General features: G+C 41.8%; 1 protein-coding gene across 3 annotated transcripts in view; it reads left to right on the forward strand.

The window, feature by feature from the left end:
* AP1G1 (adaptor related protein complex 1 subunit gamma 1) overlaps positions 1–24,536 on the forward strand; it is a 100,611-nt gene that overhangs the window by 70,558 nt on the left and 5,517 nt on the right. For all 3 annotated transcript variants that reach the window (XM_002711697.6, XM_089320413.1, XM_089320412.1), the window contains 9 exons: positions 4,480–4,602; positions 4,779–4,868; positions 6,429–6,556; positions 7,698–7,802; positions 9,458–9,599; positions 9,788–9,914; positions 19,350–19,457; positions 19,582–19,742; positions 24,297–24,395. In XM_002711697.6, coding sequence (XP_002711743.1) covers positions 4,480–4,602; positions 4,779–4,868; positions 6,429–6,556; positions 7,698–7,802; positions 9,458–9,599; positions 9,788–9,914; positions 19,350–19,457; positions 19,582–19,742; positions 24,297–24,395 — 1,083 coding nt within the window. The remainder of the gene's footprint in view (positions 1–4,479; positions 4,603–4,778; positions 4,869–6,428; positions 6,557–7,697; positions 7,803–9,457; positions 9,600–9,787; positions 9,915–19,349; positions 19,458–19,581; positions 19,743–24,296; positions 24,396–24,536) is intronic.

The following is a 24,536-nucleotide window of genomic DNA, read 5'->3' on the forward strand; positions in this document are numbered from 1 at the left end:
TCAGCGCGGTGCGCCGGCCGCAGCGCGCCGGCCGCGGCGGCCATTGGAGGGTGAACCAACGGCAAAGGAAGACCTTTCTCTCTGTCTCTCTCTCTCACTGTCCACTCTGCCTGTCAAAATAAAAAAAAAAAAAAAAAAAAAAAAAAACTAAAGCAGTACGAGGGAATGAAATGCTGGCAGGATAGGCTGAGATATGTGTCAGCTGATAAGTGTTCTAAGTAGAGTCACAGCAACTCTCACAGAGAAGTTAATATTTAAGTAGCTTAGTGAAGTGTGCAGCAGGCTGAGCCAGAATGTCTGGGAAGATCAAAGGGAAGTACAGAGATCTGAGCAGCAATAGGCTTGGCCTGCTTGGAAAGCAACGTGATGGCAAGTGAAGTCAGCAAAGCTAGAGAACCAGTGAATGGTAGGCTTGGTCAGAGACCAGCAGAGGTGAGATTACAAGGGTGCTTAAGAAAGATTGTGGGAAAATGCACTGAAAAGATAATGTGTGTTTTCCATGAACTTTCTGAATTATTCTTAGATTTAGGGCATGGAGCTTGATTTTATTTTTAATATGATAGAAAACCTTTCTGGAGTCTTAGATGACTAAATTTATTCAGGATTTACAATTCCTGCTTTAGAAGGTATCCCTTCTTTGGTGTTCTTTCAGAACTTTGGGGCTTCTATATCTTTTGGTTTAAAGGAATTAAAGCCTCAAGAGTGAAAGTACACAATGGCATACGAAGGAAGCAGCTATTTATATCTAATCACACGACCAATAAATACTGCAAAGTAGGGGTGGGGCCCTTGGGCTGTATAAGTCCCATGAAATCATCCGTTATGACTGTGGGCAGGACTCAAAATTCAGTAAATCTATAGCAGGCTGATTTTTAAGTTGATGATTTTGTAGGGCCCATGAATATTATAAATATCCAAATGGCCCTTGCCAGAAAAAAAGGTTCCTCACTGTGGCTGTAAAGGAAAATACTTAGAAATTTGACCATTTTAATAAAAATTAAAAATTTACATAGCAAAAGGGAAAGATGTAATTTAAAGGGCAAGTGACAACCAGGGTAAAATAATGTTAACATATGACAGGACATTGATAGTTTAAATCTATAAGTAATTTACAATTACTAGGAAAAATCAAGTACTTTAATCAAATAATTGGCATTTGAACAGACAGTTCACAAAAGAAGAAAGAAATAGCTAACTAAAATTTGAAAAAATACCCTTACTGGTAAAGAAATAATAAGTAAAATAAATGTGAGGTATCTTTGTTAATGAATCATTCTTTTTAATCAAATTCATGGTGTTGGTTAGAAAGAAGACAAACAGGGGACATTTGTTTGGCATAGTAGTTTAGACTCTGCTTTGGATGCCTGCATCCCACATTGGCGTGCCTGGCTTTGGGTCCTTGTCCTGTCTGTATTCTAGCTTCCTGCTGTTGTGAACCCTGGAGGCATCAAGTGATGATTGAACTACTTGCATCGCTGCCACACATGTGGGAGACCTGAATCAAGTTCCTGGCTTCTGGCTTCAGCCTGGCATAGCCCAAGCTATTGAGAGCATTTGGAGAAGAACCAGCAAAAGGAGGCATTTTGTTCATTAAAAAAAAAGAAGAAGCAGGCAGCACTGTTCATACCTTTTGATTCATTAATGCAGTTTTTAGAAGTTTATCTTAGAAAAATAGAAGGATGCAAAAATGTATATATAGAAGTATCCCAATCTCGTTTTTATTATAATAAGGGAAAACTGGAAACAACTAGTAGTCCCCAAGTGAGGATTAAATAATTATGAAGCACCTATAGGCCAGAATTATGATTTATATGTATTTGTTACTGTGGAATTCTATTTGAGACGTATTAGTTTTCTAGTTTGCTTACAGTGAACTAATTGTTTTTAGTTGAAAGACAGAGACAGAGAGAACTCTATCTATATTGCTTTATTCTCCAAATGCCTGCAGTGCCTGAGAATGGGCCATTGCAAGGTCAAATCTTCCATGTGGTTGGCAGGGACCCAAGTACTTGAGCAGTCACCTGCTGCCTCCCAGGGTACATGTTAACAGGAAGATGGAATCAGGAACAGCCAGGACTCAAACCTAGACACTCTGGTATGTGATGCTGGCATCCCCAGTGGTGTCTTCACAGCTAGGTCAAATGTCTGCCTCAATGTTACAACAAAAGTTAATAGACGTGATTAATAATGGGGAAAATTGCATTCTGGCAAAACATGCAATGAAACAAGATACAGTTTCATAGTTTTTGTGAGGCCCCAAAGAAGGAAAACATTTATCAAAATTGAAGGACTTGTTTTGTTGTCCTACTTTTTATTTTTCCTACTGAGTACATTCTCTTATTATGATTAAATGAATTTTTTCTTTAGCATGTGATGTGTTAGATTATATTACTTGATTTTTGAATGTTTGAATCAGCCCTCTATATCTGAAAAACATCCCACATTGTCAGTTCTATCATTCTTTTTATACATTGTTGGATTTGATTCACTGTTTTGCTGAGGATTTCAGTATCTGTGTTGATGAGATCTGTTAGTCTATAGTTTTCTTGTAGTGTCTCTTTTGACCCTTGTGTGTTTAGAAATATGTCATTTTAGTCTCCAGATATTTGGAATTCTCCAACTGTCTTTGCATTACTGGTTTCTAGTTCAATTCATTGTGGTTGAAGAACACACTTTGTCTGATTTCTGTTCTTTCCTATTTGTTCAGATTTTTTAATGGCTTGGAATATGGCCTCTGGTAGCTCAGTGTGATTTTAAGAAGGATGTATTTTCTGCTGTTGCTGGATAAAGTAGTCCATAAATGTCAATGAGATTGTTCTAATGCTTTTTCTTACTTAAAGCATTCTGATTTCTCTGGTTGGGGAAGAATGTAAATACCTAAATTATATCATATTTGCTTTTTTAGCTTTTCACTTTTCCTTTCGATGCTTTTTCTAAATTGTGTTTCTTAACAGGTGTGAGTGTTTCAGTCTTGAGGTTTTGTGTGTGTGTGTGTGTGTGTGTTTTTTTTTTTTTTTCCTGTGAATAGCCCTGGTCTCAGTCTTGTAAGTTAGATCTGCTGTTTTGTTTGGAAATGGGAGATTGAACCAGGTTGGCTGATACTAGGCATGGGTTCTTTGTGTGTGTGTGTTTGTGAGAAGTAGAGTTAGACAGAGGGAGAGACAGAGAGAAAGGTCTTCATCTGCTGATTCACTCCCCAAATGGCCGCTATGGCTGGAGCTAGGCTGATTCGAAGCCAGGAGCTTTGTCCCAGTCTTCCTTGTGGGTGTAGGGGCTGAAGCACTTGGGCCATCTTCCACTGCTTTCCCAGGCCACTAGCAGAGTGCTGGATTGGAAGAGGGACAGCCTGGGTATGAACTGGTATCCATATGGGTGCTAGTGCCACAGATGGAGGCTTGTCCTACTATACCACAGTGCCAACCCTGTTTGTATCTTTTATGCAGCCTGTTTTTAGGTTGTGTGGTTGCAGAAAGTGTTTCAGACTCCACTAGTTTGTAGGACATTCAGGAGACCATGTTAAAAGAAAAGCATAGATAAATAAATAAGAAATATGTGCCATTTCTGAGAGTAGTGTTGTTGGTTCTGTAATATTTGTAAACAATTCTTTTTTTTTTTTTTTTTTTTGACAGGCAGAGTGGACAGTGAGAGAGAGACACAGAGAGAAAGGTCTTCCTTTTGCCGTTGGTTCACCCTCCAATGGCCGCCACGGCCAGCGCGCTGCGGCAGGCGCACTGCGCTGATCCGATGGCAGGAGCCAGGTACTTGTCCTGGTCTCCCGTGGGGTGCAGGGCCCAAGCACTTGGGCCATCCTCTACTGCACTCCCGGGCCACAGCAGAGAGCTGGCCTGGAAGAGGGGCAACCGGGACAGAATCTGGTGCCCTGACCGGGACTAGAACCCGGTGTGCCGGCGCCGCAAGGCAGAGGATTAGCCTAGTGAGCCGGGTGCCGGCCTGTAAACAATTCTTTTTAAAGGACAGGGTGATGTTTTAAAATAAACTTGTTTTTAAGAAGTTACTACTTTTTTAATTCCTTTTATCTTAATTTGTCCTTTTGAACTGTGTGTACTTCATGTCTCCATCCCACAGAGAAACATGACTACCTTTGTTTGCCTGCATGATTTTAAAAATGTTGAGGGTTGTGGGAAGCAAAGAGGGATTATAATTTAGTTCCCCAGTGAAAACTTCTTAAATTTTTAGATGTTAGGCCTTAAACTGTTTTGAGTAGAAATGGCTTTTCTTGACATTTTAAACCTTTATATTTTACTTGTAATTTGGAGAAATATGGTTTTTGATAAAATGTAAATAGTAAAAATATTTAATAAGACTTTAAAGTTTGAGCAACTTAGGAACCTGAGAATTAGTACCAAGTTTATTTCTGAGGGTGTTTTGAGGTTAGTCTTCTAGCAACAATAGCAGTAGTGGCAAACATTATTGTCATTGCTGTGTGTTCTGAGAGTGACTGTCTGCATTTTCTTTTAGGCAGGAAGTTATGTTCGTGACGATGCAGTTCCCAATTTGATCCAGTTAATAACCAATAGTGTGGAGATGCATGCCTATACTGTCCAGCGCTTGTACAAAGCAATTCTTGGTGATTATTCTCAAGTAAGTATTTCATTTGTATTTGCTTTTCTTTCTGCTTTATTTCCCTGGTAAGTTTCTTACTGATAGCACTCTAGGTGTGCTCTCTTTAGACCTTTTTGATAAGATGGCCAGTTATTTGCATTAAATATCTTTGTAAAGATTGAAGTCTTCAACAAATGCTGACTTTCTTTTGACAGCAACCTTTGGTACAAGTGGCTGCGTGGTGTATAGGTGAATATGGTGATCTTCTTGTGTCTGGCCAGTGTGAAGAGGAAGAACCTATTCAGGTACCCCTTGTTGTTCTTGGTTAAGGAGGAAAAGAAAGAATATTTTTGGTTATAGGAGGAAAGTGTTTAAGAGGAAGTTAAGGTTGGTTCCTTGAAAACTTTTTTAAAATGTTTTATTTTGGGGCCAGCGTTGTGCAGGTTAAAGCCGTGGCCTGCCGTGCCTGCATCCCTTCTTTATGGGTGCCAGTTCGGGTCCCAGCTATTCCACTTCTGATCCAGCTCCCTGCTGATGAGCCTGGGAAAGCAGCAGAGGATGGCCCAAGTCCTTGTGTGCCTGTACTCACGTGGGAGACTCGGAAAAAGCTCCTGGCTCCTGGATTCTGATTGGCTCAGCTCCAGCTGTTGCAGCCATTTGGGGAGTGAACCAGTAGATGGAAGACCTCTCTCTGTCTCTACCTCTCTCTGTAACTCTTTCAAATAAATAAAATAATTTTTTTAAACATTTATTTATTTGAAAGGCAGAGCCATAGTGAGAGAGGAAGAGACAAATCTTCCATCTGCTGGTTCGCTCCCCAAATAACCACAATGGACATGAGCCAGTCTGAAGCCAGGGGCCAGGAGCTTTTTCCGAGTCTCCCACATGGGTGCAGACACCCAAGGACTTGGGTCATCCTCCACTGCTCTTTGAAGTTCATCAGCAGGGAGCTGGATCAGAAGTGCAGTAGCTGGGACTTGAACCAGTGCCCATATGGGATGCAGGTGCCCGCTTTGTCACAGTGCTGGCCCCCCTTGAAAACTTTTTAAAGGAGTAATTCTAGAATTGTATTGGGAACCTTGCCATTTTTTTTAAGATAGAATTTGTTGGGCCATGTTGCATTTTTTTTTTAATTAAAGATTTTATTTGAAAGGCAGAGTTACAGACAGATAGGGAGCAGAAAGAATGGTCTTCCATCCACTTGGTTCACTCCCCAAATGGCTACAGTGACTGGAGCTGAGCCTATTCAAAGCTAGTAGCTTCTTCCAGGTCCCCCACATGGGTACAGAGGCCCAAGCACTTGGGCCAGCTTCTACTGCTTTCCCAAGCCATAGCAGAGAGCTGGATTCTATCAGCTGACACCTGTATGGGCGCCTTTATAGGATGTCGGCACCACAGGTGGAGGCTTAGCCTGCTGCACCACAGTGCCAGCCCTCCATGTTGAGTTTTTAAAACCTCTTTAGGCCTCTTTCCCTAGTCTAGCAGATTGAATTGTTATTTCTCTTACCCTCTAGCTGATAAACAAGAAGAAATGAGACACGTATATGTATTCCCATTGATCATGAAAGGACTGACTTTAGAGAAAGTTGTGGCAACAGTGCTTGAACTCTGTATCTTTTATTTCCTCTCCTTCTGTCACTTGAAGGTATAATATGCTTGCTAGGTCCCAGTGGTCATTTTCTATCCCCTTTTATTGTCTGCTTGTGGTTGATGCAACATCTTAGACAGTTATTCTGGCTTAGCCCAGATTATGTTAGAGAATTTTGTAAGGGCAGGATTATCTTTCTGGTAGCATCTCTGACTTGATATCAGATTTAGTTGTTTATTGTTACCATTTGTTCTCCATGCTTATTTTTTCACCCCAGGTAACAGAGGATGAAGTGTTGGATATTTTAGAGAGTGTCCTAATTTCTAACATGTCCACCTCAGTGACACGAGGTTATGCCCTCACTGCCATTATGAAGCTTTCTACTCGATTCACCTGTACTGTAAAGTGAGTATTGAGAAGTAGGGTGAACAGATTGTTTTGTAATTTTTTAGAAAAGATTAATTTTATTTATTTGAAAGGCAGAGTTAGCAGAGAAAGAGATGTCCACTGTTCCACTCCCCAAATGGCCACAATGGCTAGGGTTAGGCCAGGCTAATGCCAGGAGCCTGGAACTCCATCCAGCTATCCAACATGGGTGGTAGGGGCCCAATACTTTGGCCATTTTTCTGCTGCTTTCCTAGGAAAAATTAGCAGGGAACTGAACTTGAAGTGGAGCAACCAGAACTTTAACTGACACTCATACAGGATACTGGTGTTGCAGGTAGAGGCTTAACCCACGTGCCATAACACCAGCCCCATGTTTTATAATTTAAAAACATTTTTTATCATGGGAAGTTTAAAGCATAGACTTAAATTTCAGCATAGAGAGAACAGTAAGATGAATTAGTATGTACTTTTTACCCCACAATCACAATCATCAATTCATTATTAATCCTTATTTCACCTATACTTTGCTCATTCTCCCACCCATTTTGGATTATTTTGCAACAAAAAATATTTCTGATGTGTTTTTTTTTTTTTTTTAAGCAGACAAGCGTTTTAGTTTACAATATTTTGAGATGTCTGAAGAGAAATAAAATCATGAGTGTTTTGGTGATTAAGTCCTTTATATTTTGAATGAAAGTCACATGTTGGGTCAGTTTCTTACCTGAGCCTATTTAAGGAAAGTTTCATTCTCTTAGACTTTCTGTTTCACTTTTTAAAGTAAATTCTTGTGGGAAATGGTATTTTTGGCTTAACTCTTCGTGAACAAGAAGGATTTAGGGTTTGCAATTTGATACCATGACCTTTTGTTGTTAAAGAAGGAAACAAATAGTATAAATTTCTTTTATGGCAAACTAATATTTGATATGTCTGGCTAGCAAATTTTAGGATATGGGCTATTTAACAAACAAAAATCTAGTATTAAAATTAGTAAAATGGTGAATGTTGCATGAGTAAACACAGGAAGATGTGTTTTGTTTTTGAAAAACTATGTAAATTAAGAAAAGATGAGTTTTTCAAGATTTTAACCAAGAAACTCTTGTTTAAATATTCTCTGTGCTTGTTTATGAACTGTATTTGTTTTTATTGTTTTATCCTGTAGCCGAATTAAGAAAGTGGTTTCTATCTATGGAAGCAGCATTGATGTGGAACTCCAGCAGAGGGCAGTAGAATATAATGCACTTTTTAAGAAATATGACCACATGAGGTGAGGAGAGGAAACTAATCAGTGTGGGTGCATGCCAGCATATTGAGTAAATTGTGGCGATAATCCATAAAGGAAACTCATTCTTTTATTAACTGGACCTCACAGCCCTGTTTAGTTCTAATTGATTGGAGGCTTCCTTTTTTGTCTAACTTCAACACTGCCTAGCCTCTAAAGAAATAAATTAATGATATTCTTTTGTTCTAACCAACCCCCCCACCCCCATTTCCTTTGTTGGTATGGAAAGTTTGCTTCATTTCCTTTTTTATTTGGTTACGAAGTAGGAGTTCTAGGGGTTTTTTTCCCCCAAGAGAAATGATCTCATTTAAATCCAGTTGCTATTAACATTTTGGTGTGTTTTTTTTCTTCTGTTACGCAGTATCTTTTTAAAAAGGATTTTTTAAAAGTGCATATCAAGGAGCCAGTGCTGTGGTGAAGTAGGTTAATCCACTGCCTGTGGCACCAGCATCCTGAATGGGTCCATATCTAGTTCTGGCTGCTGCTTTTCCAATCCAGCTCTCTGCTGTGGCCTGGGGAAGTGGTAGAAGATGGTCCAAGTGTTTGGGCCCCTGCACCCACGTGGGAGATCTGGAAGAAGCTCCTGACTCCTTGGCCTTCCATCGGCTCAGCTCTGGCCATTGAGAGTGAACCAGCGGATGGAAGCCTGTTCTTTCTGTGTCTCTCTGTCACTGTCTGTAACTCTCTCTCTCAAATAAATCAAAAATATTTTTTAAAAAAATATGAAAAGGCAGTGCAAGTGGAGAGAGAAAGAGAGTGTGTGAGATCTTCCATCCCCAAATGACTGCAATAACCAGAGCTGGGCCTGGCTGAAGCCAGGAGCCAGGAACTGCATTTGGGTCTCCCCTGATTGTGATAGGGACCCGAGCACTTGGACCATCTTCTGCTTCCTTCCCAGGTAGATTAGCAGAGGAGATAGGACTGGAACCAGCACTCTGATTTGGGATGCTGGTATTGTAAGCAATGGCTTAACTACTGTGTCATTGGCCCTATGCAATATCTTCTTGACTGGAGACTGTTAATAACTACTTTTTTTATTTTTATTTTTATTTTTTTACTTGAGAGGCAGAATTACAGGGAGAGGGAGAGACAGAGTGAAAGGTCTTCCATCTGCTGGTTCTCTCTCAAAATGGCTGCAGTGGCCAGAGCTGGGCTGATCTGAAGCCATGAGCTTTTTCTGGTCTCCCATTCGGGTGCAGGGACCCAGGCACTTGGGCCATCATCCACTGCTTTCCCAGGCCATCAGCAGGGAGCTGGATAGGAAATGAAACATCCAGGACTCGGACTGGTACCCATATGGGAGGACAGCACCGCAGGCTGAGGCTTAACCTGCTATGTCACAGTGCCATGTTAATAACTATTGATTCAGCTTTCTTTTATCCCAGAATCTCTACCACTGAAATATATGTTTTGGGATTTAGGTGGATGGTTTATTTATTCAAGGTTTCTTGCCTGCCCTTAACCCAGTCAGGATTTTAGATTATGTACTCTTTTAATCCGTCTTCTATGTTGATATGAGTGTTGAGTGGAGAGGGGGAGACAGTTTTCCATGTTTGGCATTAATATAGTTAATAGTGATTCTTTTAGGGTAGGGAATCTAGGTTAACTGCCTAGAATTTAACCACTTCAGACTCTTCTAGGTCTGCCCTACTTGAAAGAATGCCTGTCATGGAAAAAGTGACTACAAATGGCCCTACTGAAATTGTGCAGACAAATGGAGAGACAGAACCTGCTCCACTAGAGACCAAACCACCACCCTCTGGGCCACAGCCTACCAGCCAGGTAGCCTTACATTTACTTAGTTGGACAGATTTCTTACAGTCTCTGACAGCTTCATTTTTAGCTGATTCCCCTTAATATGCTTGTATTGCTGATAATTCCCTTCATAATTCTTAAGTATTGACAGAATTTTGCCTTAGCTGTAGATAAGACAAATAACTGATGAATTGAGGTGTTATTTTCTTGTTTAGGCTAATGATTTATTGGATTTATTGGGAGGAAATGACATAACACCTGTTATCCCAACTGCACCTACAAGCAAACCTGCTTCCGCTGGTGGAGAACTTCTTGATTTGCTGGGAGACATCAACCTTACAGGTGAGGCTAGACTGGAGCTATCTAATGCATGGATAGGGATGGAGACCTTGGAAAGAAGCCGTAGTGATACTAGATTTTCCAGCACATGAATCACTGGAAGAAAGAAGCTAAATGAGAAACAAAAATAGACTGTCCACAGCATGGTCATGCTAGTGCACTAAAGAGTCAGCGTAATCTTTAATTTTAGCAGAAAAAATTATTCATAGGATTTTAAGATAAAAACACATCCCCCTTTTATTTTTAAAGATGCATTTTATTTATTTGAAAGACAGTTACAGATAGAGGTAGTGCCAGAGAGGGAGAGAGAGGTCTTCCGTTACTTCCCAGGTGACAGCAATGGCCAGAGTTGAGCTGTTCTGAAGCCAGGAGCTTCTTGCAGGTTCAGGGGCCCAGGGACTTGGACCATCTTCTGCTGCTTTCCCAGGCCATAGCATAGAGCTGGATCGGAAATGGAGCAGGCAGGACTAGAACTGGCGCCCATATGGGATGCTGGTGCCACAGGCCAGGGCTTTAACCCTCTGAGACATAATGCTGGCCCCAAGACTTTATCTTTCAGGCTTGAAAAGAATATATCCTAAGTCACTTCTGCTTTTAGTTAGTGTCCAAAGACAAAGACATTTTCTAGGTATCTCTGTTCATTGTTACTTTTGAATAGCTATGGCCATTTATGGAGAAATGTTAGCCTATCACCTTCTTGCCTTCTTTCCTCCTGCTCATCATTCCTGTTAGAGCAACCAAAGGACAAAGGTAATTCATAGCTATAATATTCAGATGTAACTTTTCTTATGAGAATATTTATAATTGATGTGTTCAATTCATAGGATGTCAGCTTTTTTAAAAAAAAAAAAGATTTATTTTATGTATTTGAAAGGGTGAGTTAGAGAGAGAAGGAGAGATACAGAGATTTTCCATCCACTGGTTCATTCTCCAATGGTCACAACAGCCAGGGTTGGGCCAAGCTGAAGCCAGAAGCCAAGATCCAAGAACTTCTTCTGGGTCTCCCATATGGGTTCGAGGGGCCTAATGACGTGGGCCATTCTCTGGCCCCAAATAATTTTTTTTAAAGTGTATTTATTTGAAAGGTAGGGGAAAGAGAGTACTAGCTCCCATCTATTCTTTTATTCTATACATACCTGCAACATGTAGGGTCCAGCCCTGGGCTGGACCAGATGACAGGAATTCAGTCAGTGTCCCATGTGGGTAGCAGAAACCAATTACCTTTGGCCAGAGCTGGGCTGATCTGAAGCCATGAGCTTTTTCTGGTCTCCCATTCGGGTGCAGGGACCCAGGCACTTGGGCCATCATCCACTGCTTTCCCAGGCCATCAGCAGGGAGCTGGATAGGAAATGAAACACTACATTTCCGGGTCTGCATTAGCAGGAATCTGGAGTTAGGAATTGAAGCCGAGTGTTGAACCTAGGTAATCCAATATGGCCCTGGACATCCAAACTGACAACTTAACTGCCTGGCCAATTGCTCACTCTCAGATCTTAGGATTTTTGTCTATATGTTGACAAATTTTCCAGTTATCACTTTTCATGCACTTTATAATTCTTTTTTGTTTTGTTGGTCATTTACTGTGAAGTTTTTTTTTTTTTTTTTTTTTTTTTTTATGATTTATATGAAAGGCAGAGTTAGAGAGAGATCCTTCATCTGCTGGTTCACTCTCCAAATGGGTGCAACAGCCAGGCTGAAGCCAGGAGCCAGGAGCTTTTTCATTTTCTCTTGTGTGAGTACAGAGGCCCATGTACTTAGACCATCTTCTACTGCTTTCCCAGGTGCATCAGCAGGGAGCTGAATCAGAAGTTGAGCAGCAGGCGAGTCTTGAACTGACGCCCATATGGGATTCAGGCACTGCATTCTGCTGCTTTAACCTGCTGAGCCACCACGCTGGCCCCACTTTGGAATTATTTACAAAAAGCTTCTTTGGGTTTTTAAGATCTATTTATGTGTTTGAAAAAGTGACAGAGAAGAAGAGATCTGCTGATTCACTACCCAAATGGCCCCAGTGGCCAGGCGGGGCCGGAACCTGGAATTCCATATCAGTTTCTCACATGGATAGAAAGGGCCCAAGTGCTTGACCCACCTGCTGCTGCTTTCCCAAGTGAGTAAGCAGGGGGCTGGTCTAGAAGCAGAGTAGCCAGGACTTGAACCAGTGCTCTGATACAGGATGCCAGCATTATAAATGGCAGCTTAACCTGCTGTACCACCACACTGGCTGCCCCTTACAAATTGTTTCAGATCTTAGATACCAAAGTTATCCTGGATAACTGGCAAAGCAAAAATAATCTCATAGTTAAAAGTATAGTATATGAATTCACTAACATATTAGTGTTGTCACATTAGTACATAGGCTTCCTAATTACAATTTTGAATGACTATCTAATTTTATCAAGAAGCTTGCACTCGTTTCCTAGCTGTTAGGCATTTTACATAATTCTAAGTATATTTTTTTGGCTAGTTACTTCAACAAATATCACTATATCAATTTGTCCTTATTTTGGATAACTTTCTTACACCAAGTTATTCAGTCTGAATATGCTGTGAACAAGGGCGATTAATACTTACCCCACAGTGTATTTTTGAGAACTGTTAATCAGTTCAGTGAATGACACATTGGAAGTATTTGGGTAAATATTATTTACCTTTTTCTCAATTTATATGGCCAGTATGTTTCATCTTTTTTTTTTTTTTTTTTTTTGACAGGCAGAGTGGATAGTGAGATAAAGACAGAGAGAAAGGTCTTCCTTTTTGCCGTTGGTTCACCCTCCAATGGGCTGGCATGCTGTGGCCGGCACACCGAGCTGATCCAAAGGCAGGAGCCAGGTGCTTCTCCTGGTCTCCCATGGGGTGCAGGGCCCAAGCACTTGGGCCATCCTCCACTGCACTCCCTGGCCACAGCAGAGAGCTGGCCTGGAAGAGGGGCAACCGGGACAGAATCTGGCGCCCCGACCGGGACTAGAACCCGGTGTGCCGGCGCCGCTAGGTGGAAGATTAGCCTATTGAGCTGCGGCGCCGGCTCAGTATGTTTCATCTTATAGTCATGAACATTATGTATTATCTTTTTAAAAAAAGATGACTTATTTATTTGAAAGGCAGAGTTAGAGGTCTTTGATCTGCTGGTCCACTCCCCAGATGGCCGCAACAGCTGGAGCTGCACCAATTCGAAGCCAGGAGCCAGGAGCTTCCTCTAGGTTTCCCACGCGGGTACAGGAACTCAAGAACTTGAGCCATCTTCTACCGCTTTCCCAGGCCATAGTAGAGAGCTGGATCAGAAATGGAGCAGCCCCGTCTTGAACGAGGGCGAATATGGGATGCCAGCACTGCAAGTGGTGGTCATACCTCCAGTCCACATTGCTGGCCGCTGTGTATTATGATTTTTAAAGGTCCTGGTAGAGAGGTGGGCTTGGGCTCCCTATAACCTGTATCACAGTAGCTGGGTTCCAGTCGTGGATCAGTTTCTGATTCCAACTTCTGTTTACGGGGCACCCTAGGAGGTGGAAAGTGATAGTTTGAGTAGTTGGGTCCCTGCCACCAGTGTGGAAGACATAGATTGAGTTTTGAGCTCCTGACTGCAGTCTGGCCCAGCCCTGATCATTGTGGCTGTTTGAACAGCAGATCCAAGATCTCTATTTGTCTCTATCAGTCTGTTTTTCTCTGCCTTTTCAATAAATACATACCTACATACATGCATTTAAAAAGAAAGCCCTGATACCTGAAAATTGGTCCTGTTATTTTGTTTTCTTTTTTTTTTTTTTTTTTAAAGATTTATTTTGTTTATTTGAAAGAGTTACGGAGAAGGACAGACAGAGAGAAATCTTCCATCTGCTGGTTCACTTTCCAAATGGCCACAACAGCTAGGGCTGGGTCAGACTGAAACCAGAAGCCAGGAACTTCTTCCTCCTCTCCCATATTGATGCAGGGGTCCAAGCACTTGGGTTATCCTCTGCTGCTTTCTTAGGTCATTAGCAGAGAACTGGATTGGAAGTAGAGCTGCCAAGACTTAAACCAGCATCCATATGGGATGCTGGCATTGCAGGTGGTGGCTTTTATCCGCTATGCCACCATTTTTTTTAATCACAAGGAATATTTAATGTCTTTCCACTTGTTTGCATTGTGGATGAGTGTTTTTGAACATTCTTTTTGTATCGTAAACTCAGCTTATTTGTGAAGTTTTTTTTTTTATTTAAAGATTTATTTATTCAAAAGATATTGTTAGGGGCCAGCGCTGTGGCGTAGCGGGTAAAGCTGCCGCCTACAGTGCCGGCATCCCATATGGGTGCTGGTTGAGTCCTGGCTGCTCCACTTCTGATCCAATTTTCTGCTATGGCCTGTCAACGCAGTAGAAGATGGCCCGAGTTCTTGGGTCCCTGCACCCACGCGAGAGACCCAGAGGAGGCTCCTGGCTTTGGATCACCATAGCTCTGGCCATTGCAGCCAGTCAGGGAGTGAACCAGCGGATGGAGGACCTCTCTCTCTCTCTGTATCTCTCCTTTCCTCTCTGTATAACTCAAATTTTCAAATAAATAACAATCTTTAAAAAAGAAAGAAAGGCTAATTGTTTTCTTGTAGGTTAAAAAAAATGATGTTAAAAAGCCTGAATTGCCGGTGCCGCGGCTCACTAGGCTAATCCTCTGCCTGTGGTGCTGGCACACCGGGTTCCAGGAGAAGCACCTGGCTCCTGACTACGGATCAGCGCGGTGTGCCGGCCGCCGTGGCCATTGGAGGGTAAACCAACGGCAAAGGAAGACCTTTCTCTCTGTCTCTCTCTCTCACTGTCCGCTCTGCCTATCAAAAATAAATAAATAAATAAAAATTTAAAAGAAAGCCTGAATTTTCTTTTCCTTATCTATAATGGATTTTAACACATTTTCCCATTTTGTTTACATTTTTAAATTAAAAATTTGAGTGCTAGATACAGTTTCATTCCATTTTACACTATTGTTGGTAGAAATATGGGAATATATTTAGCATTTGTGTGTTTTTTTTTTTTTTTAAAGATTTACTTATATATTTGAAAGGCAGAGTTAGAGAGAGGCAGAGGCAGGGAGTGAGAAAAGTCTTCCATCCACTGGTTCACCCCTTGAATGGCTGCAGCTGCCAGAGCTAGGCTGATGTGAAGCCAGGAACCTGGAGCTTCTTCAGAGTCTTCCATGTGGGTGCAGGGGCCCAAGAACTTGGGCTATCTTCTTCTGCTTCCCCAGGCCACAGCAGAGAGCTGGCACATTAGCAGGGAGCTGGATTGGAATGGGGCAGCCCGGACTCAAATTGGCACCAGTATGGGATGCTTTACCGGCTCCACCTCAGTGCCAATCCCAACGTGTGTTTTCTAGATGATTTGTAGTGATGACGTTTTGTAGTTTCTCAAAACTATGTACTGTACATATATAGAAGAAATAGGCCAACATTTGAGGAAGTTAGGGACCTTATGCTGTCCATGTATCTTATGTAGCCTCTGATTTTCTAGGAGAACACATTAGTAAAATTGTTCTGAAAATAGGAATTGGTGGGAAAATGAGCAGATTATATCTGAAAAATTGCAGGAACTGTATGAATGTTCTTTGTGTACTTCATTGGTAATCTACTTGAGGGATCATTCTGTTGTATTTGCATTGGTTTTAGTGTCTTTAATGCTTTACCTAGGCTTCTGTATTTCTACCTTCTTTGCTAATTTTATTATGTTGGGTTTTTTTCTTTCCTTCTTTAATATCTTTTTTTTCTTAAATATTCCAGCCTTCCTTTATTTCATTATTATTTTTAAATGGTATATTTTCAATTAATTTCATAAGTAGTTTGAAATCTTAAATATTAAATATATTCCCTGGGATGGTTGTTTGGCACAGTGGTTGAACTGCTACTTGGGAAAGCCTGAGTTTGGGTTCCAGCTCCTCTTCTGATTCCAGCTTCCTGCTAATGTGTATCCTGGGAAGTAACAGGGACTTGACTCAAGTACTTGAGTCCCCGCCACCAACATGGAGACCCAGTTGACTTTCTTCCTATCTCCTGGCTTTGGGCTGGCCCCAGCCCCACTTGTGGGCATTTGTGGGGAGTGAATCAGTAGACAGAAGGTCTCTCTGCCTTTGAAACTAATAAATTTTTTTTTTTTTTTTTTTTTTGACAGAGTGGACAGTGAGAGAGAGAGACAGAGAGAAAGGTCTTCCTTTGCCGTTGGTTCACCCTCCAATGGCCGCCGCGGCCGGCGTACCGCGCTGATCTGAAGCCAGGAGCCAGGTGCTTCTCCTGGTCTCCCATGGGGTGCAGGGCCCAAGCACCTGGGCCATCCTCCACTGCACTCCCTGGCCACAGCAGAGAGCTGGCCTGGAAGAGGGGCAACCGGGACAGAATCCGGCGCCCCGACCGGGACTAGAACCCGGTGTGCCGGCGCCGCTAGGCGGAGGATTAGCCTAGTGAGCCGTGGCGCCGGCCAAAACTAATAAATTTTTTTAAAAAAATTATAAGTGTATAATAGATTCTCATTACTTTGCTGAATTTTCTATGCTTCTTTTTAGAATCTTCTCAGTTCAAAGGTCATTGACTTTTATTGTATGACCTTCAAAGTGTTCCTTTTTTTAAACATTTCATGGCCATGATGTTCTTTTTTCTTTTTCTTTTTTTTTTTGTTATGAATGAATGAATGAATGAATGAATTTGAAAGTCAGAGCTACACAGAGAGAGGCAGAGAAGGGGGGGGGGAGAGGGAGGACTTTCACCCCCCAGTTCACTCCCCAACTGGCTGCGATGGCTGGAGCTGCAGCGATCGGAAGCCAGGAGCTTCTTCTGGGTTTCCCACTCAGTTACAGGGGGCTCAAGGACTTAGGCCATCCTCCATTGCCTTCTCAGGCCATAGCAGAGAGCTGGATCAGAAGTGGAGCAGCCAGGACTCTAACTGGCTTGATTTCATTCAACACTGCAGGCAGCAGCTTTACCCACTACGCCACAGTGCCGGCCCCTCAAAATGTTCTTATTTGGAAGGATCAAATAAAAATGGTGATCAGGCAACCTCTACTCCCTTCTCCCCCCTCCCTACCCACCTCTTGTAATGTATATATGCATTAAAATTTCATTATGCCGCGGTAAGCATTTGGCCTGGTGGTTAAACCATTAATTTGAGTGCCTGCAATCAAGTCCTGGCTCCACTGCTGATTCTTGCTTCCTACTAATGCTTATACTTGGAGGGAATTGTGATAGGCACACACTTGTGAAACTTAAATTGACTTTCTGGCTTCTGGTTTCAGCTTGGCCCAGCTATGGCCATTATGGGTGTTTGGGGTGTGTACTACTAGATGGTAACTCTCCCTATCTATCAAACTGATTAATTAAAAATTTAAAATTTAAAAAACAAATTGATGGAGACTAGGAAGAAAAAAATTATATTTAACATACAGGGCCAGTGCCATGGCTCATTTGGTTAATCCTCTGCCTGTGGCGCCGGCATCCCATATGGGTGCCAGGTTCTAGTCCTGGTTGCTCCTCTTCCAGTCCAGCTCTGTGCTGTAGCCTTGGAAGGCAGTGGAGGATGGCCCAAGTGCTTGGGCCCCTGCACCTGCATGGGAGACCAGGAGGAAGCACCTGGCTTCTGGCTTTGGATCAGCATAGCTCCGGCCGTGGAGGCCATTGGCCGGGGGGGTGGGTGAACCAATGGAAGGAAGACCTTTCTCTCTTTCTCTGTCTCTCTCTTTCTCACTCTGTCAAATAAATAAATAAAAAAAATACAAAATTCACAAAGTATCGACCTGCTTTAGCTTGTAAAATGAAATGCTATTAAGAGAGTTGTTGTTTTCTCCATGTATTTTTCCTTTCATCTCATTTTCCTTTCATTCTCAAGGCAACTAATAAATCTTCTAAAGCAGTTTAGCATTGGTGTTTACCATTCCTGTGGTTTTCTTGATACTATGTGTAGAATTGTTATCTTACTATGAGTAGTTTGTATGTGTTTCCTGGTGTACATATATATGAGTTAATTAAAAGTGTTCCTGAGAAAGGTAGTGGTTCTCAACTGGAGGAAATTTTTCCCTCTAGGGTTTGGCAGTGTTTGAATAAATGTTTGAATAAATGTTTGGGAAGGTGCTATTGCCATGTAATGCATTCAAGCCAGGCGTGCTGCTGAATATCCTATAATGTACAAGGCAGCCCCCACAACAAGATATTATCTGTCCTCCAGTATCACTAGCACTAAGGTTGAGGAACCTTAGCTCTACAGGTATATTAACATTCAACACTGCTATTGCTGAATTGTTCCCTAGCTTATATTACTAGTTGCTTTTCCTATAGCAGAGTATAGAGGCGCCCAATGTGCCATATCTCGTATCAGACGTTGAAATTTTCACTATTCTGATGAATGTACAATAATATTTCTCTGATTTTCAGTTCTGTTTCCATCATGATTGGTAATGTTAAATATCTTTTCATAAGATTTGCTTTTTATTCAGGTTCCTTTTGTGAATTGCTTGTTCATATATCTTGCTACTTTTTAAAAAATTATTATATAAAGATTTTATTTATTTGAAAGGCATAGTTATGTTGGGGAGGGAGTCAGAAATAGAGGTCTGTCTGTTGGCTCACTCCCCAAATGGCCATAGGAGCTGGAGCGACGCCAGGCTGAAGCCAGGAGCCAGGAGCTTCTGAGTCTCCTACCTGGGAGCAGGGGCCCAAACACTTGGGCTATTTTCTTCTGCTTTCTCAAGTGTGTTAGGAAGGAACTAGATTGGAAGTAGAGCATCTGGGACTTGAACCAATGCCTATTTGGGTGGCAGCATCACAGGTGGTGCTGGCTTTCCTTGCTATGCCAAAACAACAGCTGTACCTCTTAATTATCTTTTTCTTACTAATTTGTATAGTCATATATAGTTCTGGGTGCTTGCCTATTTGGTGGTTTTTTTTTTTTTTTTTTTTAATTTTTTATTTGACAGATAGAGTTAGACAGTGAGAAAGAGACAGAGAGAAAGGTCTTCCTTCCGTTGGTTCACCCCCCAAATGGCCGCTACACTGATCTGAAGCCAGGAGTCAGGTGCTTCTTCCTGGTCTCCCACGCGGGTGCAGGTGCCCAAGCACTTGGGCCATCCTCCACTGCCTTCCCGGGCCACAGCAGAGAGCTGGACTGGAAGAGGAGCAACCAGGACTAGAACCCGGCGCCTATATGGGATGCCGGCGCTACAGGCAGAGGATTAACCAAGTGAGCCATGGCGCCGGCCCCTATTTGTTGTTTTTGTTTATTCTACCAGTGGTCTCTTTTTACTTTCTTTTAGTACTATTTTTTAATTAACAGAATTTACTCATTTTAAAATATTTGAATTTTTAGATCTTTCCCTTTGTAATCTATGCCTTCCATGTGGTCAATATCTTTTCCCTATGCTGAGATTATAATAATTTTCTCCTGTTTTCTTTAGCTTTGTCGTACTAGCTAAGATTGATTTACCATTGAAATGTTTTCTTTAGGTGCTCCAGCTGCTGCTCCTGCCCCTGCCTCCGTCCCACAGATATCCCAACCCCCATTCTTGCTGGATGGACTTTCATCACAGCCTCTCTTCAACGATATTGCTGCAGGTAGGATTACTATTACTGTCATTGTGTGGAACACTGAGCATTGAGAGGTTGTTACTAGGAAAAGAAAGTAATATTCCTGCAAGCTTTAGGCTGACTATAATAAGATTGAACTGTACTTTCCCAGGCATCCCCTCCATCACAGCATACAGTAAGAATGGCTTGAAGATAGAATTCACCTTTGAACGGTCAAACACCAACCCCAGTGTCACAGTGATAACGATACAGGCCTCCAACAGCACAGAGCTGGACATGACGGACTTTGTTTTCCAGGCTGCAGTACCAAAGGTACTTCCTAATTCCTCTTTGCCTTCTGCTTTTGATTAAAGATTAGCTGACCTCTCCCCCCCACCCCATATTTGGTAAGGATATAATTTTAATGTTTAGAGATTTTGATATTTAGAGATTAAATTAAAATTGCAGATTTAACTGAACTTACTGATAATGTAACTTTTGGTCCTTTGAAGCATGTCAGTTTTTAGTGGCTAACTTTTAGTCACAAATATTCTTTTCTAAAATATTTTTTATTTTCATTTTATTTGAAAGGCAGAGACAGAGAAAACTTGGATCTGCTGGTTCACTACATCAAATGCCTACAGCTTCCCGGGCTGGGCCAGGCTGAAGCCAGGAGCCCAGAATTCAATCTGGGACTCACAAATGGCTGGTAGAAATCTAGCCACTTGAACCATTATTTTCTGTCTCCCAGGGTGTACATTAAATAGGAAGTTGGAATCAGAGGTGGTCTGATGTGGACTATGATCGTCCCAAATGGCATCTTAACTGTTGAACCAAGCGCCAATCCCACAAATATTCTTATAGTTTAGAGTTATAGGGTAACAAAAAGAAATTCTAGTAGTGAGAGTGCAAACAAAATCTGATAGAATTAAAGTTAAGATAAGGGACTTTAATCACTACATCAGAGTTAAAAATTGTTATTTCTTGGGACCGGCACTGTTGTGTAGCGGGTAAAACCACCGCCTGCAGTGCCAGCATCCCATATGGGTGTGGGTTTGATTCCCAGCTGCCCCACTTCCAATCTAACTCTCTGCTGTGGCCTGGGAAAACAGCAGAAGATGGCCCAAGTCCTTGGGCCCTTGCACCCACGTGGAGACCTGGAAGTAGCTCCTGGCTCCTGGCTTTGAATTGGCCCAGCTCCAAAAAAAAAAAAAAGAAAGTCATCTCTTGATATATAAGTAAGAGAAACATTCCTCCTTCATTAGCATTCCTTTTGCTGTTGGTATAACTTTTTATTTGTGAATTGAGGGTTGTTTGTTTGTTTGTTTGTGGTACGAACGGCCTTTATTGGTTACCATGCAAAAGGGAACAGAGCGCAGGGTTTGACAGCTCCTGCTCCAAGGAAGGTGTCTGCAGACCCGCATAGCGCACGTGGGGAAAAAAAAAAGTGTTTTTTTTTTTTTTTATTAACATCAATCTTAGGTTGAGTTTTTGTGTTCACTTTTGAATGATGAGAGATTAGATTTTGAATAAAATTTTTCTACAAAAGAATAGTGTTTTTGTTGTATAGCCTCTTTGGTTACTCAGTTCTGCTATTGTGTTATAGAAACAGCTGTAAGTCATATGTGAAAGAATGAGCATGGCTGTGTTCTGGTAAGATAGTATTTATGAAAACAGATGTTGGGCTACACTTCGCCAATCTTTGGTTTTGACTGAGCTGACCTAATCTTTGTTGTGCCATGTGAAGTGTCATTTTCAGACATTTAGCTACACACTTTTAGAAATTGAAAATGTTTTATTTGTGGTTAATGCTGACTTTGCAGCCTTCTTTGCTTATCGTTTTTAGAAGCTAGAATAATATGGTACTGTAATCATGAAATATTTTAGAAGCAGTAATTTTAAGTAATTAAGAATCGCTAATGAACAGTGGAGCCATTCAGTTTGGATTTTAATACTAGTTGTATGACATGAAGCATGTTAGTTTACTTTTATGCTTCAGTCTCTTTTTCAGCAGATTTCATGATAATGTTAGCTATTTCATGGGGTTGCTTTGAGGAATAAATCATTTTTTTGTGCCAGGCACTGACTTTTCCTGTGTTCATGTTCAGTAAATGTTAGTTGCTGCAGTTTAGGACTTTATTATTCTTTACTTTAGGCTGCTGTTCTATGTCGTCTCCTCTGCTATTAAACCACGACCATATTTTTGGTTCTGGATCATGCAGTGCATCATTCTGATGTCTCTTGAACTTCAGAGTGTTATATTTCATAGACTCTACTCATGTGTTTTCTTTTTTTTTAAATCTAATTTATTTGAAAGGCACAGTTAGAGAGCTTCCATCTGGCTGCAATGGCAAGGGCTGGGTCAGGCTGAAGTCAGGAACTTTATCAGGTTATCAGGGTCTCCCACATGGTTGCATAGGCCCAAAGTCTTGGGCCATCCTCCACTGCTTTTCCAAGTACATTAGCAGGGAGCTGGATCTGAAGTGAGGCAGCCAGTACTCAAACTGGTGGCCATATGGGATGCCAGCATTACAGGTTGCTGCTCAACCTGCTACATCACAATGTCAGCCCCTGTTTTCATTTGTTCATGTCTTTGAAATTGGGGTGCATTTAAGAATTGATACTTGGGGCCGGTGCTGTGCCCAGTAGGTTAATCCTCCACACGTGGCACCAGCACTCCACATGGGCGCCAGCTCTAGTCCCGGCTGCTCCTCTTCCAATCCAGCTTTCTGCTCTGGCCTGGGAAAGCAGTGCAAGATGGCCCAAGTGCTTGGGCCCCAGCACCCGCATGGGAGACGAGGAAGAAGCACCTGGCTCTTGGCTTTGGATCGGCGCAGCTCCAGCCGTTGTGGCCATCTGGGGAGTGAACCAACTGAAGGAAGACCTTTCTGTCTCTCCCTCTCACTGTCTGTAACTCTACCTCTCAAATATATAAATAAAAATCCTAAAAAAAAAAAAAAGAATTGATACTTTGTTATAGTTTATTGGGCAGCCTGTTTTCTCTCAGTGGTACCTACAATAATGATGTTAATTACTATTGATAGTATCTTTTTTTTTAAAGATTTATTTATTTATTTGAAAGACAGTTACAGAGACAAAGAGAAGTCTTCCATTCCCTGGTTCACTCCCCAAATGGTCACAATGGCCGGAGCTGTGCCAGTCTGAAGCCAGGAGCTTCTTCGGGTCTTTCATGCAGGTGCAGGGCACCAAGGACTTGAGCCATCTTCCACTGCTTTCGCAGGCCATAGCAGAGAGCTAGTTTGGAATTGGAGCAGCCAGGACTCGAATTTGCGCCTATATAAGATGCTAGCACTGGAGGCAGCAGCTTTACCCGCTTTACCCTGGTGCCGGCCTTGACAGTATCTTGTATTTAATGAAATAGGTTATATAATTTATAACATGTTATATAATTTATATATGTAATATGTTATATAATTTATCTTGACAGTATAATTATGAGTAAGAGTCCATATAATAAATTTGTACATTGAGAGGGACTGTTTACTATTGTAATTTTGGGCCATAGAGAAGACTGATTCCCTCCTGCCACTTCCTTCCCCTTCTTAAATACTTTAGAAGACAGATTTACTTTTTGGAAAGATCTTAAAAATCCTAGTGTGCTGATTAGCTACATAGTACAGTGTGGTTTGTCCAGCTTGCTCGTAGCACTTTGTACTGTGCCTGTATGAGTGATCTTCAAAACGTTCATGGAAATTGTGAGTTATGAAACAACTGCATGGATTTCAGGTTTTTTGCACCAAAATAAACTTATTCTTCAATCCAGTGTTTTCATTTAGAAGGGCCTAAATGAAACCCACCAGTATTCAACAAATTCTGATGTTGGACTTATACCCATCGTCTACTGTACAGGCTGGTTTTGCATGTACTGCATCCGCTAGGTGCTTGTGAACCTAATAGAGTAATACTCATGTATTCCACTTACAATTAATAGCCTGGCTCTTTAAAGCCTTTCCTTCATCGTTGTCATGTAGGAGGAGGTCTTAACACATTCTAGATTATACAGGCTTTAGAAAACAGAAGTTCAAACTGTTGGGTTCCAGTCATCTGATTATACAAAGCCATAAAGGCCTATAGTTGGTGACTGGGAACTTGATTTGTTGTTTCTAGAAAGCTTTTCTCTTGAGTTCCCTTTTTTCCCATTGGTATAGTTGATCAGTTACTACTTTTTTTTTTTTTTTTTTTTTTTTTTTTTTTTTTGGACAGGCAGATTGGACAGTGAGAGAGAGAGACAGAGAGAAAAGTCTTCCTTTTCCGTTGGTTCACCCTCCAATGGCCGCCGCGGCTGGCGCACCCCGCTGATCCGATGGCAGGAGCCAGGTACTTCTCCTGGTCTCCCATGGGGTGCAGGGCCCAAGGACTTGGGCCATCCTCCACTGCACTCCCTGGCCACAGCAGAGAGCTGGCGTGGAAGAGGGGCAACCGGGACAGAATCCGGCACCCCGACCGGGACTAGAACCTGGTGTGCCGGCGCCGCGAGGCGGAGGATTAGCCTAGTGAGCCGCGGCACCGGCCCGGTCAGTTATATTAAGTGAAGTTGCAGAGCAAGAATTAGTCACATTTTGAAAAGTAATAGAGGTTGCAGTTGCTTCTCCCGAAAAGAAGAATGGCCAGTTGTTAGTAATCATGATCAAAGATCTAACAGTGGGTTTTTACAAATGTTACGAGTGGCAGCTAACATACTGTGAATTGCTGATATCTTAAAAACAGCTGGCAAAATGTAGTAGTAGGTAAAACTGTTATTTGATCATCATCTGGGTCCCAGCTCTTTAATTGGTTGGTGTCTCTGAGGGGACATTCTGAACTACATCTCTGATGTAGCACTATGGAGTTGTTGTTTTTTGAAGCATGCCCTTTGTCCTTCCCTAGACATTCCAGCTGCAGCTTCTGTCTCCAAGCAGCAGCATTGTCCCAGCATTTAACACAGGGACCATCACACAAGTCATTAAAGTTCTGAACCCACAGAAGGTGAGTAGCACATTTCAAGCCAGTATCTGAGCAAAAGGTAAGCATTCTTTATTTAAATTTCTGCTTTGTTTCTCTGGGTTTTTCTGACGCAGAAGAAATCTATGAAAACTCATGATCTAAATTTAAATTCCACGTTCTATT

This window comes from Oryctolagus cuniculus, chromosome 18 (genome assembly GCF_051225735.1).
Source record: "Oryctolagus cuniculus isolate XC-2025 breed Fujian yellow rabbit chromosome 18, ASM5122573v1, whole genome shotgun sequence".
NCBI classification, from domain to species: domain Eukaryota; kingdom Metazoa; phylum Chordata; class Mammalia; order Lagomorpha; family Leporidae; genus Oryctolagus; species Oryctolagus cuniculus.